At 39.1% G+C, this 22,112-nt stretch overlaps 1 protein-coding gene across 1 annotated transcript in view; it reads right to left on the bottom strand.

Annotated features, from left to right (window-relative positions):
- LOC109892654 (E3 ubiquitin-protein ligase NEURL1) overlaps positions 1 to 21,814 on the bottom strand; it is a 60,406-nt gene extending 38,592 nt beyond the window's left edge. Inside the window, exons 1-2 of the mRNA XM_020485386.2 lie at positions 21,558 to 21,814; positions 868 to 1,133 (exon numbers count right to left, since the gene is read on the bottom strand). Of these exons, the coding sequence (XP_020340975.2) occupies positions 868 to 1,133; positions 21,558 to 21,591 (300 nt within the window). The 5' untranslated portion in view covers positions 21,592 to 21,814. The remainder of the gene's footprint in view (positions 1 to 867; positions 1,134 to 21,557) is intronic.
- Between the last annotated feature and the right edge of the window lie 298 nt (positions 21,815 to 22,112).

Here is a 22,112-nt window from a genome sequence, read left to right as displayed (position 1 = left end):
TCTTGTTGGCGGAGAGAAAATATTGCACTTCTACACATTTTGTCATGGGGTGAGGAGAGAAATTATCCGTTTTAAAGTTCATTTTCTTGCAATTCTATATATACTTTTTTAAAGTTTAGGAACCACAGCTTTAGAGCACTTGGCTGAATGAACTGTTGTGCTTGCTGCTATTCACTCATCACTGTTTAACCAACACCCAGTAAAGCCACATCCACTTGCCCTGGTGCCATAAGCAGTATTGACCCAGTGCTTTGACTGGGTTGACATGCTGGCTTGTTAGATGGAAACCCGCTAAGCCTATTTGGGGAGACACAGGAACAGGAGGGGGAAGCAGCAGTAGACTGAAAGAAGGATTTACCTGGACAATCTCATAAGCTGTGTGTGTGTGTGTGTGTGTGTGTGTGTGTGTGTGTGTGTGTGTGTGTGTGTGTGTGTGTGTGTGTGTGTGTGTGTGTGTGTGTGTGTGTGTGTGTGTGTGTGTGTGTGTGTGTGTGTGTTCGCATCACCATTCTGACTTGGTGTGTTTACATTATATATACTGTGCATACATCAGATACTGTACACATCAAAGCTAGTCTCACCTATTGTACAGATCCGTGTAAGTATCTCTCTCCGTATCTTGCGTCATCTTTGAGCATCCCACCATGTATAGAACAACCTACAAAGTTCCCTACAACTGGATGTTCGGGTGCCTCTCTGGCAGTTCAACATGTTGATTGGGGACCTTGCTGAGGAATGGGCTTTTTTCTTCTTGAAAATGTTCATAAAATAAACAAATAAAATGAATCTACCGTTGTTAGAATACTTTGAATACTGTAAATAAACCTCATTGGGTGTGGTGTTGTGTCCATCTAAATCTCTACATACCTTGATCCGGACCTGCTCGTACAACGCTACGGGTCTGTTGCTGAAGGTGATGGCGTTACAGAAGCTGGCCTGCCTCTTGACGGTCCTCTGGGCCAGGTCCATGGCGATCTGGGAGCCCTTCGTGTTCGGGTGGAAGAGCAAGGGACTTATGGCCAGGCCTCTCCTCTGGCCCCCGCCCACAACGCCACCCTGCTGGATGGGCAGGCAGCGCTTGGGCTTGTGGTGGCATCGGTGGGTGGTGGAGGGGAACGGACCGCCCAGAGAGTCTGATGGATAGACAGAGGGGTGCCATCAGAATGATATTCAAACCCTTCTAATCCTTTATACAGTATGTTTTTGTTGTGTTCTATGTTGTTATGCGTCTTGTATGTACAGTACCATTCATCACCACACATGAAGTTCTCTCCCAGGAAATATCGAGGATTAAATCTAGATAGATAATTTAGTCCATTAGCGCCTCACTAGGACCATCTACATAGGAAAGCTTCAGTATTATCATGACTATTAGAAATGACATCTAGATAGATAATTTAGTCCATTAGTGCCTCACTAGGATCAACTGCATAGGAAAGCTTCAATATGAGTGTGTGCCTGAGTCCTGACTACTGGTAATGAATAAGATGCAGAGTGAATGAATGTGTTTACCAATGACTCAGGGAGCAGGTGGCGGTTCTAAAAATCGGCCCCCAGTCACCTACTACACTGCAGCAGCCAGCCATGCTCTCAAAGACACACGTCTCGTTTCAATTTCATGGCTCCTTCAACTGGTCTGGCTATAATGTGAGGCCTATATCATGTCATGTGAATGGGACATTTGCCTGTTTTCCCCCATGAAGTTCCCTCCCAGAAAATAAAAGTGATTTGAATTGAATTGAATATTAATACACTCATTAGAATAAGTCTAGTTCTTGCTGAAGTTGAAGTTGGATGATTGTCACATATTAGGATGTGGAAATTGCCCCACGATGCGTATCTAAGCACAATGTCATGTTTCCCCACGTTTGTGGCAAAGGTTATGATTTAGGGAGGCTAAAGCTGATCCTAGATCTGTGCCTATGGGGAACTTCTATGGATTTCTAGGCCTATTCCCATCAGATAACTAGTTCACCTCTTACTACAATCTGACTTGTTTGATTCACATAAACAGCAGTTGCTCAGTAATCATGTCGGTCCTCCAGCGAAAACCAATTGCCCATGCTGTTGTTTAACGTTTAACAATGTTTGACTAGGAAATTACATTTTCCTCCCTGTTCATTGCTTTGTTCCTGACCTTATGACCTTAGGACTGGCAAATAAAGTTAGTGGTTGATGTGCACCATCTCTGACCCAACATTATCATCCTTTTGTGAGTATTGATGCCAAGGCTGAGTCAGTGACTACGTGGCATTTTCAGTTAGGATTAAGCATCATTACCGTACAGTGTAGAATATAATACAATACTATTATATTATTCATGTTTATAGTATAAACCACGTGTAAATGTACTTTGAGTTTAATTGAATATTATTTATTCATATAAGGAGGGGGGTGTCCAATAACCCCATATTGTCTCAGGAAAATGCATACAGTTCATCATGTGACTCATATAAACAAGTACAGGGAAGTACAAACAGACAGGAAACTACAAACTACATGATTTAATCTAGTAATGGGAATCCAAATAGATATTCTAGCACATCATTAGGAACTGCATTACTAGGAAAGCTCCAGTACGGTACAATATATCATATGACTCTTATAAACAAACTCAGGGACGCATACATGACTTGATTACTATCTGGAAATATAATGTAGATAGAGAACCTAGTGCACCAGGAACAAACCATAGGATTTCACTTCTATCTAGTGCAGCCACATCTGTTATAACACATCAGTAGGATCTGCAATAGAAAGCTTCAGTATTATCATGACTATTAGAAATGACATCTAGAAGGAGAATGTAGTGCATTAGTGCTTCACTAGGACCATCTACATAGGAACGCTTCAATATGAGTGTGTGCCTGAGTCCTGACTACTGGTAATGAATAAGATGCAGAGTGAATGAATGTGTTTACCAATGACTCAGGGAGCAGGTGGCGCTTCTAAAAATCGGCCCCCAGTCACCTACTACACTGCAGCAGCCAGCCATGCTCTCAAAGACACACGTCTCGTTTCAATTTCATGGCTCCTTCAACTGGTCTGGCTATAATGTGAGGGCTCCACTGAGTGTACAACATTTTAGGAACACCTTCCTACTATTGAGTTGCACCCCTTTTGCCATCAAAACAGGTTCAATTCATCAGGGCATGGGTTCTATAAGGTGTCAAAAGTGTTCCACAGGGACACTGGCCCATGTTGACTCCAATGCTTCCCACAGTTGTGTCAAATTGGCTGGATGTCCTTTGACCATTCTTAATACACACGGAAAACTGTTGAAACCGGCGCGCCTGGCACCTACTACCATACCCCGCTCAAAAGCACTTAAATATTTTGTCTTGCCCATTCACCCTCTGAATGGCACATATACAAAATTCATTGTCTAAATTGTCTCAAGACATAAAAATCCTTCTTTAACCTGTCTCCTCCCCTTCATCTACACTGAATGAAGTGGATTTGGCACTACAGAGGGTAGTGCGAACAACTCTGTGGCCAAGCTTCCTGCCATCCAGAACATCTATACCAGGCGGTGTCAGAGGAAGGCCTTAAAATAATAATCCAGCACCCTAGTCAGAGACAGTTCTCTCTGCTACCGCATGGCAAGCGGTACCGGAGCGCCAAGTCTAGGTCCAAGAGGCTTCTAAACAGCTTCTAGCCCCAAGCCATAAGACTCCTGAACATCTAGTCAAATGGCTACCCAGACTATTTTTAGTTCCTCACCACCTCTTTACACCACTGCTACTCTCTGTTGTCATCTATGCATACTACCTCAAATAACCGGTACCCCCTGCACATTGACACTGTATATAGTCTCGCTGTTGTTATTTTACTGATGCTCTTTAATTACGTGTTACTTTTATCTCTTATTCATAACCTTTTTTTTAAACTGCATTTTTGGTTAAGGGCTTGTAAGTAAGCATTTCACTGTAAGGTCTACACTTGATGTATTCGGCGCATGTGACAAATAAAATGTGATTTGATTTAACAAGTGAGATCAATAAGGGATCATAGCTTTCACCTGGATCAGCTTATGTCATGGAAAGAGTAGGTTTTCTTAATGTTTTGTAGACACAGTGTATATAATGTCATGTGAATGGGATATTAGCCTGTTGTGCCCTTTCAATTAGCTAACTGTGTTTTGGTTCTATTCTATATTCAAATCAGGGCCTCTTGGTTGTCCTCACCAAATTGTACAAATCAGAATAACCCAGCTCTTCTACTTTTTTTTACCATTGATAACCTCAACAAAAACTGCAACAGCAACTGAGGTTCTGGGAATTACTGATAAGGCCTGTATACTGCATTCTACATAACAGCTAGCCGACGTCCCAAAAGGCACACTATTCCCTACACAGTGCACTACTTTCAACCAAAGCGGTCAAAATGAGTGCACTAAAAAGGGAATAGGGTGCCATTTGGGAGGAAGACACTACTTTATCAATAGATAAACACTCCCAGTGTTTAGTCTATACAATCACTTACTCACTCAGGCCCCATAATAAAGCATCATGTCCTTTGTCTTAGCGTAGGGGCAAAGGGAGAGGATTCATTGAATGGGGCACACATGGTCGCAGCAGATTGGACCGTGTATGTGTGTACAGTATGTGTGTGTGTAAGGCCAGATTGAACTGAATGCATTAGCGACAACTAGCGAAAGGAGAGCCGCAGCTGTTGGTTGAGGGAAACAGGGGTTAAGTGTGAATTCATGTTCCTTAGCAACCCTCAGTCCCTGCGTCAAAGGCTAGATTTGCGGGAACGGCTCAGGCTTGATACGGACAGATGCTATTTGTTTGCTAACAGACAACACATGAATGATATTTGCATTTTAGTGCTATGGTTTAAAAGGACAGCATTGTAGGCTACAGTAGGATCACTAATACTTCCAAACTCATCTTGGCCTATCTGACTGAAAGTCCTTTTTCCATGAAGGATTGCTGTGTTTTATGCTTTCTGAAAGGCTGTCTCTCAATACCTACGGATGTAGGATATTAATTTGACCAGTTTCTAATGCAGGTTGACGTTTCTTGTCATGGGTCTTGTCCTGGATGCAGAACTGAGCGATTTCCCTTTAAATAGCCCAGCGGTTAGCTTTTCGGTCTTAATTTAAAGAGGCACTCCAGTCTCCTTTTCACCTCATTCAACACCTGATTTACAATCAGCAACAACAAAAAGCACATCTCAATAGGTGGTCCAGGTATGTCATGACATAACACAAGTGGGGGTGGGCCTTTCCTCTTTTGTTCTCTATTGCTCCTCAAGCAAGGGGGAGGCCAATGACATCACAGATTCCCATTATTAGACCAACTCCTAGACTGCGCTACTCCTTGAAGTTTTCAGTTGTGTCTAAAAAACACTTGTTTGCTCAGAAATATATATATATTTGACCCTTTACTGTCTGTACTTTATTGTATTCATACTTGGGATATTGCTTTTCAATAGTAAAAGTTCAAACATCCCTGAAGGCCATTTTTGAGGTTGGGGATAGGCATTAGGGGCAGTTTGAATGATGAGCGATGTTTGAACTTTTACTGTTGAAAAGCAATATCCCAAGTATAAATACAGTAGCAGTGTGGTTTTATGACTTTATAGCTGTGCCAGCTAGTGACCACTCTGCAGAGCTGCCTCCAGAAGAATATTCATGATGAAAAATTCTAACCTGCATTTCGCACCACAAAAAAATTATCCTGCAGCAACAGGAAATGTGAATTATTATGTGGATTATAATTCATGGACATTTTTGTAGGGGTTGATACATTTTTCGCGAAGGGAAAATCAAGTCTGGAATTTCAGAGTGTAAATTATAAACTTTCGATGCCTTTTTAAACCTCGAATACACTACAAGTTTGCATTTCTTGTTATGCAAGACATTTCATGCAACAAAAGAGTGATCAAATTAAGATCCTAGATCTGCATATCTCCATGCCAACTGACAGTGCCCAGGCCTAGCATTACCAGACAAAGATATGGGAAAAAGGTGTATGGGGAAAAGACTGTTTGACCTTATCACTCTCTAGCTGGACTTGTAATGTGCCTGAAGATCTTTGAGTACCTCAATACAGATGTCGTATTTTAAGTTGAGCCAGTTTGCTACAGCAGGAAAATAATCCTGCAGCAACAGGAAATGTGAATTATTATGTGGATTATAATTAATGGATATTTTCTTTGTAGGGGTTGATGCATTTTATATTATGGAAAATCAAGTTAGAAATGTAAAAGTGGAAATGACAAATTTTAGAAGCCTTTTTAAACCTTGAATACACTACAAGTTTGCAGTTCCTGCAGTACAGGAAAATTATCGTGAACAAAAGAGTGATCAAATTAAGATCCTACGTCTGTACCATGGGAGGGATGTTATTCAGAATGACCAACCTTCCCAGAGAATTCCCCTTCCAGTTCTCAATAGGTGGGCTCCCGAGTGGTGCAGCGGTCTAAGGCACTGCATCTCAGTGCTAGAGGCGTCACTACAGACACCGTTTTGATCCCGGGCTGTATCACAACCGGCCGTGATCAGGAGTTCCATCTTAACTGACTTGTCTAGTTAAATAAATCAACATTTCCCAATGCCTACAATTTGACCTCAAGTAACATCTGTGGAACGATGGAAGCATATTGGGTGATGAAGCCGATGATTACGAAGCTCCAAGTCCGGTCATGTGTAACAGGTCCTTCCACCTCATACATGGTGTTGATAGGATTTCACATGCCTAATTTGTGCTCTCGCTGCCATTGGTTACACTCTTAGAAAACAAGGTTGAGAACCTAAAAGGGTTCTTCGGCTGTCCCATAGGAGAACACTTTGAAGAACCCTTTTTGGTTCCAGGTAGAACAGTATTGGGTTCAATGTAGAACCCTTTCCCCAGAGGGTTCTACATGGAACCCGAAAGAGTTCTACCTGGAACGAAAAAGGGTTCTCCTATGGGGACAGCCAAAGAACCCTTTTGGAACCTTTTTTTCTGAGAGTGTATATTTCGAGTTGAGGGTACAATTCCTACAGTATAACAGTGAGCTGAAAAAGCCCAATTATGGTAATTGTTTCGGTGATGTTCTGTGTGCGCACATAGTTCACACATGGAGCCACTCTCCTATTCAAGCTCTGCATTGAAACATTGTTTATAATGATGAATACCTCAATTTGATTCCATTAGCCAAAGATGATTCATTCGCTGTTAGCGAGCTATTTTCGAAGGCGAAAAGCGAGCTAGGAGCCTAAGTTAAGTGTCCAGTTTGATTGATTTCTTTCTGTACACAAGAGAGGTAACTATATGAATCAGGTAGAGAGGAATGTGAGACACAAGGAGTATTTCAATCGAATCAAAAGTTATTTGTCACATGCTTTGTAAACTAACAGTGAAATGCTAACTTACGGGCCCTTCCCAACAATGCAGAGAAAGAAAATAGAGAAATAATAGAACGGAATAACACATAATAATAAATACACAATGAGTAACGGTAACTTGGCTATATATACGGGGTACCAGTATACTGAGTCAATGTGCAGGGATACGAGGTAATTGAGGTAGATACTGTGTGTACATATACAGTGCATTTGGAAAGTATCCAGACCCCTTGACTTTTCCACATTTGTTATGTTACAGCCTTATTCTAAAATGTGTTAAATAGGTTTTTCACTTAAATGTTTCAGATCATCAAACAAATTGTAATATTACACAAAGATAACCCAAGTAAACACAAAATGCAGTTTTTAAGTGATAATTGTATTTATTAAGGGAAAAAAGCTATCCGAACCTTCATAGCCCTATGTGACAAAGTAATTGCTCCCCCTTGTTAAATCATGAATTAACTGTTGTTAATCACATTTTTTGGAAAGCTGAGTTCAATTTCACTAGCCACACCCAGGCCTGATTACTGCCAGACCTGTTGAATCAAGAAATACCTTAAATACAACCTGTCTGACAAGGTGAAGTAGGCCAAAAGATCTCAAAAAGCAAGATATCATGCTGCGATCCAAATAAATTCAGGAACAGATGAGAAACAAAGTAATTGACATCTTTCAGTCTGGAAAGGGTTACAAAGCCAGTCTAAAACTTTAGGACTCCAGTGAACCACGGTGAAAGCCATTATCCACAAATGGAGAACATTTGGAACAGTGGTGAACCTTCCCAGGAGTGGACGGCCTACCAAAATGACCCCAAGAGCGCATCGACGACTCATCCAAGAGGTCACAAAAGAACCCATAACAACATCTAAAGAGCTGCAGACCTCACTTGCCTCAGTTAAGGTCAGTGTTCATGACTCAACTATAAGAAAGAGACTGGGCAAAAATGGCATCCATGGCAGAGTTCCAAGGCGAAAACCACTGCTGACCCAAAAGAACATAAAGGCTCGTCCCACTTTTGGCAAAAAACATCTTGATGATCCCAAGACTTTTGGAAAAATATTCTGTGGACTGACGAGACAAAAGTTGAACTGTTTGGAAGGTGTGCGTCCCGTTACATCTGGCCTAAAAGTAACACAGCATTTCAGAAAAATAACATCATACCAACAGTCAAATATGGTGGTGATAGTGTGATGGTCTGGGGCTGCTTTGTTGCTTCAGGACCTGGACGACTTGCTGTGATTGATGGAACCATGAATTCTGCTCTCTACCAAAGAATCCTGAAGGAGAATGTCCGGCCATCAGTTCGTGACCTCAAGCTGAACCTCTGCAGCAGGACAATGATCCAAAACACACCAGCAAGTCCACCTCTGATTGGCTTAAAAAAAAGAACAAAATGAAGGTTTTGGAGTGGCCTAGTCAAAGTCCGGACATGAATCCAATTGAGATGCTGTGGCGTGACCTTAAAAAGGCGGTTCATGCTCAAAAACCCTCCAATGTGGTTGAATTAAAACAATTATACAAAGAAGAGTGGGCCAAAATTCCTTCACAGCGATGTGAAAGAATCTTTGCCAGTTATCGCAAACGCTTGATTGCAGTTGTTGCTGCTGAGGGTGGCACAACCAGTTATTAGGTTTAGGTGGCAATTACTTTGTCACATAGGGCCATGAAGGTTCGGACAGCTTTTTCCCTTAATAAATAAAATCATCACTTAAAAATGGCTTTTTGTGTTTACTTGGGTTATCTTTGTGTAATATTTCAAATTGTTTGATGATTTGAAACATGTAAGTGTGAAAAATGTGCAAAAAAAGAAGAAATCAGGAAGGGGGTAAAAACTTTCTCACAGCACTGTATGCAAATAAGGTTTTTCTGTTTCTTTTTTTAATACATTTTCAAACATTTCTAAAAAACAGTTTTGACTTTGTCATTATGGGGCATTGTGTGAAAATGTATAAGAAAAACTATGTATTTAATCCATTTTAGAATAAGGCTGTGAAATAATAAGAAGAAAATGGGAATAAGTCAAGGGGTCTGAATACTTTCCAAATGCACTGTAGGTAGGGATAAGGTGCTCCTATCAGATCTTGTAGTTGCTCCAGCAACGTGTCCAAAGTTGGTGTCTGTCACACACACAAACACACGCGCACACACACACGTGCACACACTGTGACCGTCATGGCTTCGAAATGTCTCTATTTAACCTACTAGTCTGGAAGCTGCCTCCCATAACACAGCAACATCCTCATTAGTGTGTGTGTGTATGTGTGTGTGTGTGTGTGTGTGCGCGCGTGCGCATGTCTGTGTCCATTTAAAATCCTTACATGACTGCTCTCTCCCTCTCTCCCAAAGGTCAAGGATGTCTCTTTATGGATAAACATTGTGCATACTGTGGTTCTCCTTCCGTAGCCTGGAGAAGTGTGTGTGTGTGTGTGTGTGCACGCGTGCAAGCGAGGACTTATTTCGCTAATGACCTCACAGTAATGACAAGTCTAATCCTTGTCGGAAACACACACGGCTTCTGTGTGACTAAGACTTGTCATCCTTCAATGAACATCTTTGTAAAAGTGTAAACTAATCTTCCCGCTATAGTTGTACGTATATCTAGAATGAGAAGGGGCAGCGTCTCATTTGACAGCCTATTCCCTATTTAGTGCATGTACTGTATGTATCTACGAGGGAATGTCATTCTTATCTACACACTGCACGGGTTAGTGACAGTGTAACGGCAAATCATGTGAATAGTGTTCCATCAGTTGGAATAAATATTCAAATATTTGTTCAGGAGAACTAACTGACGTTGGAGTAATGACTTCGTGGTTGTAATGACTTCCTGGTTGTATCTTAGGATCGGGCACTTTCAGTTATAACGATCATTCATATGATTGCACTTGAGTCCTCATAATGGTATTGTCCACATAAAACAGAATTTGTCATCATAATACTATTGTCTTCATAATACACATGTTATTAGTCATCATAATACTAGTGTCTTCATAATACACATGGTACTAGTCATCATAATACTATTGTCTTCTAGGCTTGGGCGGTATACCGTATACCGTATACTGGGGTATTTAGAAATAGCCACAGGATAGTTTTTCAATACCGTCAATACCATTGAAACTATTTATTTTAAGTTTTTCATAGTACATGGCCTCACACATGAATCCAAATAAAAATATTTGTACCTACTTTTTAAGTAAATACCTGCAGCAACTTGTGCAATACGTTAGGAGATAAAGTCGTTTTCATTGCAAGTTAATTAAAGCATACTGTTAGCTAGCTAGCTTATGTTAGCTGGCTGGCTTGCTAGCTAATGTTACGTGCATGAGCGGTGTAGTCATATCATTTGTATCTTTGACAGCCATATGCATTGCTAGTTATAGCCTCATGTTAGCTAACTAGCTAACATTGAACCAAGTTGGTTAACTTTAGCTACCTGCAAATTCGTGCATGGTGCATGATAGTATGTGTTGGCATTATGGGTCTGAACAAAAGACTCCACTACGCAAGTAACCATTTATTTCACTGTACCGTTTACACCTTCTGTATCCTCTGTATGTGACAAGTAAACTTTGATTCTACTTGATATAGTTTGTTTACCAGAGACGGTCATGTGAAGAAGAACATGGCCTGCACCAAAGTCAGATTAGGATATAGACCAAGGATTAGACCGTGTGTTTTTTTACTACTACTTTTTGCTACTACTTTCACCACTTTAATTCTTAATCTTATCTTTGGTTGTTTACTACACTACCTTACTCACTGACCTGCCACACACAGCTTATGTACTGTAGGGTAGATTGAGGTTAGCCTGTGAATAGGCTTGCCAGCCATGCCAAAAGAGGGCAACAGTGGGAATCATTGACTAGTACATTGTTTTGGTACTACAATTAGAGAGCACTTCTTTGTCTATTCCCATTCAGCATTGTTCACACCCTCTTAAGCCTTAGCTCCACCCATGTCTTTAAGGGTTGATCCGGGCGTTCTGTACTAACTTGCCAGCTACTTCCAGACATCTAAGAGAGAGAACAGCCCACTGAACATCCTTCGCCTTAGCAGAGCTGGATAGGCTGTTATGTTATCCAGAGTGTTGGTGAGTGCGACTGTGCTGTCAGATTGTCCATTCGTAAATTCAGAGCGTTTCGTGTTTAGTACATGGCCTCACAAGTGAATCCTTAAAGACATGGGAGGGGGGCTACAGCTAAACCAGTGCAGATAAAGAAAAGCTCTCCAGTCGGTGTACCAAACGTTTATCAATTTTCAAAGAATAATTCATTTCCCATTGTTCCTCAACTGCAGTGTATGATATACAACTTTCTAGCTCCGAGTCTCGCCTTTCATCAATGTAAAAAACAATTTCAAATGTTGCTACAAAGGACCGAATCAAGGTGGTGGGTCACATATGAACATTTGGTTACAGCCCAAACCTATTGTCTTCAAAAAATACATGGTACTAATCATAATACTATAATGTCTTCATAATACACATGGTACTATTCATAATACTATAATGTCTTCATAATACACATGGTACTAATCATAATACTATAATGTCTTCATAATACACATGGTACTATTCATAATACTATAATGTCTTCATAATACACATGGTACTAATCATAATACTATAATGTCTTCATAATACACATGGTACTAATCATAATACTATAATGTCTTCATAATACACATGGTACTATTCATAATACTATAATATCTTCATAATACACATGGTACTAATCATAATACTATAATGTCTTCATAATACACATGGTACTAATCATAATACTATAATGTCTTCATAATACACATGGTACTATTCATAATACTATAATATCTTCATAATACACATGGTACTAATCATAATACTATAATGTCTTCATAATACACATGGTACTATTCATAATACTATAATGTCTTCATAATACACATGGTACTATTCATAATACTATAATGTCTTCATAATACACATGGTACTATTCATAATACTATAATATCTTCATAATACACATGGTACTATTCATAATACTATAATGTCTTCATAATACACATGGTACTATTCATAATACTATAATATCTTCATAATACACATGGTACTATTCATAATACTATAATGTCTTCATAATACACATGGTACTATTCATAATACTATAATGTCTTCATAATACACATGGTACTAATCATAATACTATAATGTCTTCATAATACACATGGTACTAATCATAATACTATAATGTCTTCATAACACACATGGTACTATTCATAATACTATAATGTCTTCGTAATACACATGGTACTAATCATAATACTATAATGTCTTCATAATACACATGGTACTAAACATAATACTATAATGTCTTCATAACACACATGGTACTATTCATAATACTATAATGTCTTCGTAATACACATGGTACTAATCATAATACTATAATGTCTTCATAATACACATGGTACTAATCATAATACTATAATGTCTTCATAATACACATGGTACTAATCATAATACTATAATGTCTTCATAAAACACATGGTACTAATCATAATACTATAATGTCTTCATAATACACATGGTACTAATCATAATACTATAATGTCTTCATAATACACATGGTACTATTCATAATACTATAATATCTTCATAATACACATGGTACTAATCATAATACTATAATGTCTTCATAATACACATGGTACTAGTCCTCATAATACTATAATGTCTTCATAATACACATGGTACTAGTCCTCATAATACTATAATGTCTTCATAATACACATGGTACTATTCATAATACCAAAATATCTTCATAATACACATGGTACTAATCATAATACTATAATGTCTTCATAATACACATGGTACTAAACATAATACTATAATGTCTTCATAATACACATGGTACTAATCATAATACTATAATGTCTTCATAATACACATGGTACTAAACATAATACTATAATGTCTTCATAACACACATGGTACTATTCATAATACTATAATGTCTTCATAAAACACATGGTACTAATCATAATACTATAATGTCTTCATAATACACATGGTACTAAACATAATACTATAATGTCTTCATAAAACACATGGTACTAATCATAATACTATAATGTCTTCATAATACACATGGTACTAATCATAATACTATAATGTCTTCATAATACACATGGTACTAAACATAATACTATAATGTCTTCATAACACACATGGTACTATTCATAATACTATAATGTCTTCATAATACACATGGTACTAATCATAATACTATAATGTCTTCGTAATACACATGGTACTAAACATAATACTATAATGTCTTCATAACACACATGGTACTATTCATAATACTATAATGTCTTCATAATACACATGGTACTAATCATAATACTATAATGTCTTCATAAAACACATGGTACTAATCATAATACTATAATGTCTTCATAATACACATGGTACTAATCATAATACTATAATGTCTTCATAATACACATGGTACTATTCATAATACTATAATATCTTCATAATACACATGGTACTAATCATAATACTATAATGTCTTCATAATACACATGGTACTAGTCCTCATAATACTATAATGTCTTCATAATACACATGGTACTAGTCCTCATAATACTATAATGTCTTCATAATACACATGGTACTATTCATAATACTATAATATCTTCATAATACACATGGTACTAATCATAATACTATAATGTCTTCATAATACACATGGTACTAAACATAATACTATAATGTCTTCATAATACACATGGTACTAATCATAATACTATAATGTCTTCATAATACACATGGTACTAAACATAATACTATAATGTCTTCATAATACACATGGTATTAGTCCTCATAATACTATAATGTCTTAATAATACACATGGTATTAGTCCTCATAATACTATAATGTCTTAATAATACACATGGTATTAGTCCTCATAATACGATAATGTCTTCATAATACACATGGTAATAGTCCTCATAATACGATAATGTCTTCATAATACACATGGTAATAGTCCTCATAATACTATAATATCTTCATAATACACATGTTATTAGTCCTCATAATACTATATCTTCATAATACACATGGTAATAGTCCTCATAATACTATATCTTCATAATACACATGGTAATAGTCCTCATAATACTATATCTTCATAATACACATGGTAATAGTCCTCATAATACTATATCTTCATAATACACATGGTAATAGTCCTCATAATACTATATCTTCATAATACACATGGTAATAGTCCTCATAATACTATATCTTCATAATACACATGGTAATAGTCCTCATAATACTATATCTTCATAATACACATGGTAATAGTCATCATAATACTATAATGTCTTCATAATACACATGGTATTAGTCATCATAATACTATTCTCCTTATAATACACAGTTACGATTCCACAAGAAAACAGGTATTGTGTCATACTATCCTCGCACAATGTGCCAATCAAAGCATAATGAAGCCATAAACAGAATCGCTGTGGCAACATAGGGCAAGCAGGATTCTAAGAATGCAGGGACAATGGAGCTTGCCAGGGTGTCTAACAGCAACTGAGACCCACAGCAAAGCAACATAACCTCCCCTCTCTCCTCCTCATTGAAGTGTGGGATGGGTGTTAGCCTAGCGGTTAAGAGGTTCGGCCAGTAACCCAAGAAGTTGCTGGTTCGAATCCCCAAGCTGACTAGGTGAAATCTGTCGAAGTGCCCTTGAGGAAGGCACTTATCCCTAATTGCTCCTGTAAGTCGCTCTGTATAAGAACGTCTGCTAAATGACAAAAAAAAATGAAATAAAATACAAACTAATTTCCACGTGTCACCCCTAGCTCCCCAGGCTTGCTTCTCTACAAAACACAGCTTAATACACACATCCTCCAGAGATCCGGGACCAACACACAGACATGCACGAGCATGCACACACAGAATTGCACGAATGCACACACACACACACACACACACACACACACACTCTGGGCAGACTTAGCCTTATGATCGACCCACAGTCACTTCTTATTTCACCAGAGTAGCACCAGGAATAGAGGATTTGAATGTCTGCTTACAAATACAGGAAATTGGGGGAATGAAAAAGTTTTATAAAATAAAGATTACACAAAATAAATACAGGATCTACATTTCGTATTTAGTCTCAAATTTAAAAAAAAATGTTTTACCCTGTTTTTCTCCCCAATTTCATGGTATCCAATACAGGCTCGGGAGAGATGAAGGTCGAAAGCCACGCGTCCTCCGAAACACAATCCAACCAAGCCACACTGCTTGCATCCAAGCCAGAAGCCAGCCGTACACTGTGCACCTGGCGACTTGGTCAGCGTGGACTGTGCTCGACCCACCACAGGAGTCGCTAGTGTGCGATGAGACAGGGATTATCGCGACCACCCTAACCCGGACAACGCTAGGCCGGACGACACTAGGCCAATTGTGCGTCAACCCATGGATCTCCCGGTCACGGCCGGCTGCGACAGAGCCTGGGCTTGAACCCAGAGTCTCTGGTGCCTTAGACCACTGCACCACCCGGGATGCGACAAACAACATTTTAACGATGTTAGCATAGGTTGTCTGAACGCCCATATACAATGTGTATATCATGAGCAAATGGCGTTTCGGCTTCATGTACCAACAACTATGAAATTAATCAACGAATCAAACTCACATTAATCAAGCTAACAATATACTGAGGTGCCTCTATGGATCATACATTCATAATGTTTGTGTTATAGACAAGCAATTTGTGTTATATATACATGCAACTTGTGTTATAGACAAGCAACTTGTGTTATAGACAAGCAATATGTGTTATAGACAAGCAATATGTGTTATAGACAAGCAATATGTGTTATAGACAAGCAACTTGTGTTATAGACAAGCAATTTGTGTTATAGACAAGCAATTTGTGTTATAGACAAGCAATATGTGTTATAGACAAGCAATTTGTGTTATAGACAAGAAATATGTGTTATAGACAAGCAACTTGTGTTATAGACAAGCAACTTGTGTTATAGACAAGCAACTTGTGTTATAGACAAGCAATATGTGTTATAGACAAGCAAAGTGTGTAATAGACAAGCAATTTGTGTTATAGACAAGCAATATGTGTTATAGACAAGCAACTTGTGTTATAGACAAGCAACTTGTGTTATAGACAAGCAACTTGTGTTATAGACAAGCAACTTGTGTTATAGACAAGCAATATGTGTTATAGACAAGAAACTTGTGTTATAGACAAGCAATTTGTGTTATAGACAAGCGATTTGTGTTATAGACAAGCAAAGTGTGTTATAGACAAGCAATTTGTGTTATAGACAAGCAAAGTGTGTAATAGACAAGCAATTTGTGTTATAGACAAGCAATATGTGTAATAGACAAGCAACTTGTGTTATAGACAAGCAACTTGTGTTATAGACAAGCAACTTGTGTTATAGACAAGCAATTTGTGTTATAGACAAGCAACTTGTGTTATAGACAAGCAACTTGTGTTATAGACAAGCAACTTGTGTTATAGACAAGAAACTTGTGTTATAGACAAGAAACTTGTGTTATAGACAAGCAATTTGTGTTATAGACAAGCAACTTGTGTTATAGACAAGCAACTTGTGTTATAGACAAGCAATTTTTTATAGACAAGCAATTTGTAATAGACAAGCAATTTCATTTCCTGGAGGCTGGAGTTGCTAGTGTTCATGTGTGAATGACATATTGGTAATATAAGTTTAGACTGAGGTATACGAGGCTGAGGTTACTAAGTGTAAATGTGTAAACAACATACTGGTAATATAAGTTAGACTGAGGTATACGAGGCTGAGGTTACTAAGTGTAAATGTGTAAACAACATATTGGTAATATAAGTTAGACTGAGGTATACAAGGCTGAGGTTACTAAGTGTAAATGTGTAAACAACATATTGGTAATATAAGTTAGACTGAGGTATACGAGGCTGAGGTTACTAAGTGTAAATGTGTAAAGAACATATTGGTAATATAAGTTAGACTGAGGTATACAAGGCTGAGGTTACTAAGTGTAAATGTGTAAACAACATACTGGTAATATAAGTTAGACTGAGGTATACGAGGCTGAGGTTACTAAGTGTAAATGTGTAAACAACATATTGGTAATATAAGTTAGACTGAGGTATACGAGGCTGAGGTTACTAAGTGTAAATGTGTAAACAAAATACTGATAATATAAGTTAGACTGAGGTATACGAGGCTGAGGTTACTAAGTGTAAATGTGTGAACAACATATTGGTAATATAAGTTAGACTGAGGTATACGAGGCTGAGGTTACTAAGTGTAAATGTGTGAACAACATATTGGTAATATAAGTTAGACTGAGGTATACAAGGCTGAGGTTACTAAGTGTAAATGTGTGAACAACATATTGGTAATATAAGTTAGACTGAGGTATACGAGGCTGAGGTTACTAAGTGTAAATGTGTGAACAACATATTGGTAATATAAGTTAGACTGAGGTATACAAGGCTGAGGTTACTAAGTGTAAATGTGTGAACAACATATTGGTAATATAAGTTAGACTGAGGTATACGAGGCTGAGGTTACTAAGTGTAAATGTGTAAACAACATACTGGTAATATAAGTTAGACAGAGGTATACGAGGCTGAGGTTACTAAGTGTAAATGTGTAAACAACATACTGGTAATATAAGTTAGACAGAGGTATACGAGGCTGAGGTTACTTAGTGTAAATGTGTGAATGACAGCTGCTATGACAGAGATACAGATCAAGTGCATAAAACCCAATACTATCCTCCTGGGTTTACAGGTAGGAAGAGAATACTGCCAATGATACTGTAGCTATGGTTGCCTTATGCTCTACGGCTCTTCTAACTGGGCGCCATGGCAGCTCATATGTTTGTGGTAACCTAGGCTACCTCGTCTGCTGCTAGGCAACGACATGACAACACCATTGATTTGCATTTGATAGATGCAAGGCCCGAGAGTTTAAGATAAAAGATTTTCAAGATAACAAAAGGAAAACGATTGGAAAGAGGAGAACTATTCCTGTGCGCAATTCCATAGATAACACACAAAATATATACAAAATGTACTACCAACACAGGCTAAATGTACCGACATTGCTAGCTCCATGCTCAAATAGCCTTTCCCTCTGCTTCAACCGAGACAGTGTCAGCTGAATAATTTAGACACCATCATCATGGTGTCATGACGGCCTGAGAGTGCAAGGTGAGCTGTCCAACTTAATAAATACCTCATGTCAGGACTCTCGTCTCGCTAAGTCGCTCACCTGAGCTCACCCATGTTGCCACATAAGCAATACCCATTTTCGATTCGATATGACAATATAATGACTCTATGCTCCTCCGCAGGAGATTTGTAGTGCTTTGTGGAGGAGCCTGGTAAGAGTATATTGATTGGAAGCAGGATGCTATTTTTACTGACGCACAAACGCACGCATGCACACACACAAACACACACAAACACAAAGTTGTTATGTGCCGCCTCGAAGGTGACCTGTCAAGTCAAGAGGAATATAATGACAACAGGGGTATGTGCATTGTCACAAAGTGTATATGTGTGTGTGTGTGTGACACTATGTGTGTGTTGACTCACGTTAACCCAGTCTGGATCCACAGGGAGGGAGACACTGGTGGCACGATCACCATACGGTCACCACCCACCAATGCCACTTGACCCCCTAGACATATGTTCCTGTCACACCATGGCAAGAGGCCATGATTAAACACACTGGGCACTACTCTGTTAGTAGACCCTGTCTTACTGCTCTCTCTCTATTCCTACTTGTTTCATTCATATTTGTTCTCTCTCTCTCTCTCTCTCTCCCCCCCCTCCCTCCCTCCCTCCCTCCATTGACTTGATATAGACGATATGTGTAATACGACTTTAGCCGTTAATCATGAACAGCCTCTTGGCCTCTGCATGATGAGTGATCTGTGTGCATTTCTTCTGTCCCATGACTATATCCAAATTAAATGTTATGTTCGCAGGACAAGGTGAGATACGTTCCGTATTGAAAAGACATTCACACCAATCAGCAGCTCGTATTTGGAGACTGAGCTTCCAATAGAGGATAACATTCTCTCTCTCTCACACACACACGCACACACACACGCACACACACACGATCAAGGGTGAAAGGCTGGCCCACTTATTAAACATTGATTTCTCATCTCAACTCTTCGGTATCTCTCTTCCTCTCTTCCTATCCACAGTGGCAGTTCTATTTTAAAGAATGTACTAACTTACACTCAAAGTCTAGGGCCACTCAAACCTCATTAAAAACACAGTGACACACACACAGACGCACGCACGCACACACGATCAAGGGTGAAAGGCTGGCCCACTTTGAGTCGATAAAGAGCCTCAACAAGTGCTCCCAACACATTCAGCAGAGAACTCCATTACGCAATCAAGCCCCAACACAACACTGTCCTGATGTGTTCTGCTACAGAACTGACTTTACTGCTTTTTCACCACTTCACACTTTAGCCTATACACAGAAACTCCTTCACTTAAAATCGTACCGAAAGTTAGATTTCAGCTAACGCCTTTCATATAGATACAGCAAGAGCAGTGTAAAACCAAGAAACTAGGCCTTTGACCTTGATCCTACAGTGAGAAGTCACACACACACACACACACACACACACACACACACACACACACACACACACACACACACACACACACACACACACACACACACACACACACACACACACACACACACACACACACACACACACACACACACACACACACACACATTCTGCTGTCCTGTCCTGTTGTCTCAGGCACTACTGTGTCCTTATCTACCTAATTGGATTCATCAATGGGCTTTAATTAGACCTAATGATCAGGTGGTCTGAGTCCTGGGAGGCTGTGAGGGACTTGATGTCCGTATGGTGGAGGTAAGCCACTCCACAGCTACAGGTCCAGACAACTAAGTCAACACGTGTTATCTAGACAAGGCCTTTAGTAACCTGATCCAATGCATTGCAGCACTGTGTTTTTATTCAACTGTATATTGAGGCGTCAGGTAGCCAAGTGGTTGGAGAGTTGGGGCAAATCTGTCGTTTGCCCCTGAACAAGGCAGTACATAAGAATTGGTTATTAACTGACTTGACAAGTTAAATAAAGGTTAAATAAAATAAAAATAAATGTATTTATTATATTACTTGGGTGGATGTGATTGTATGTGTTATTAGATGTGTTCTGACCTACATGTGTGACAGCCCATAGACTTGAATAATAGAACATATAGCTTACGCTCAATGATAAACGATGCAGTGTTTTCTGAATTACAGCCTTGCAGCAATTGACTTGTTTCCCCTTGCACTGAAGGGTCCAAGTGCAATGAATACATGTCATGTTTATTGTTAAAATACCATTTCATAGGCCCACGGAATCCTTTAAAATGTTGTTCTTTAGAGACATTGACTGTAATTCTGGGACTTGGCAATAAGGCTGTGCAGAGGATGAGCTAAGCTGTGATAGCCCACATACAGTAAACACAAATTGATTTATTGATTGGTTTGGTTGGCCCACTAACAGCACAGCTGGATATGACTGACTTCCCCCAGTGCACAGAGTGGGGGAAACCCCCACACCCATGTGAGACAACTGAAATATACTGGAGGGGGGGACCCCGCAACTTTCTTACAAACTGCGTCTGCAGTTACTATCATCAACAGAAGGCGACTGAGGAAGTACGCAAACGATGGTATCAACGTGGAAACGGACAAGGGATGATAGACGAATAATGACATCAGCAGGTTTTCCTATAAATTGCTATAAATGATTTAACTGCAATCAATACAAAATGAATCAAATCGACGTAAAGGAAAAGCTTTAATGTTTGTATTTCTACTTTAACACTGATCAAAGGGAAATATATATACTGGGGAATAGCCTTCTGTAGCCTAGCAAATGTATGCAAATGTCTATAATGAACGGTCTCTGGTGTGACATCTGTGTGACAGCAGAATTTGGGTAGCCTACCTGATACACACGCAACGTTATTTTACGCGACAGGAATTGCACTCTCCAACTATTCTCCATTGCATTGCAAATTAAACGAAACTATAACCTACAGTGTGTACAGTATAAGCAATGGTGACGTGATCTATGAGTGTATCTAAATGTTATTTTTCCTTACCGTACAAGGCATTTCGCGTTATCTGGCCTCCCATGACTACAATTCCAGTCGGCAGCCCTTATATCCCAGCTCTCAATATTCAAACACTTGCGGTGTTGATGCACAATCCAACGCCGACAACATGATTGGAGGCTACATCCAGAGCGATCGTTCTTTCTCCCGATTGGAATATAAACACAGTGCACTCCAGGTCCCCTAAGCACCAAGCAGAGCGGTAGTGAAGGCTGCTCCTCCATTCACTGTGCGCTCTCAGTGCCTTGAGCCCCACTCACACACAGACATTTACATAAAAGGTGGAGTCAAGACAAAGCGTCATTAACGCACTCGCTGCCAGTTTCCAAAAATCATAAAGGATACGAGTAACATGGACACTTGGACAATTTCAGGGTTGCGTTGCCTTCCGGAGAGAATTTGTCTTGCAAATAATTTGAAAGCACTGTCAATCTAAAACGAAGATGTGCATAGTATACAATGGAGAGTGTGGACATAGCCAGACTACGTGAGAGCTATAGGCTATGCTGGAGCTCTCGTTCTATGGGCTTATCTCTCACAGTG

Source organism: Oncorhynchus kisutch, linkage group LG1 (assembly GCF_002021735.2).
Source record: "Oncorhynchus kisutch isolate 150728-3 linkage group LG1, Okis_V2, whole genome shotgun sequence".
NCBI classification, from domain to species: Eukaryota; Metazoa; Chordata; class Actinopteri; order Salmoniformes; family Salmonidae; genus Oncorhynchus; species Oncorhynchus kisutch.
Note: the sequence above shows the minus strand (reverse complement) of the source record. Positions and strands in the feature narration are given on the sequence as shown.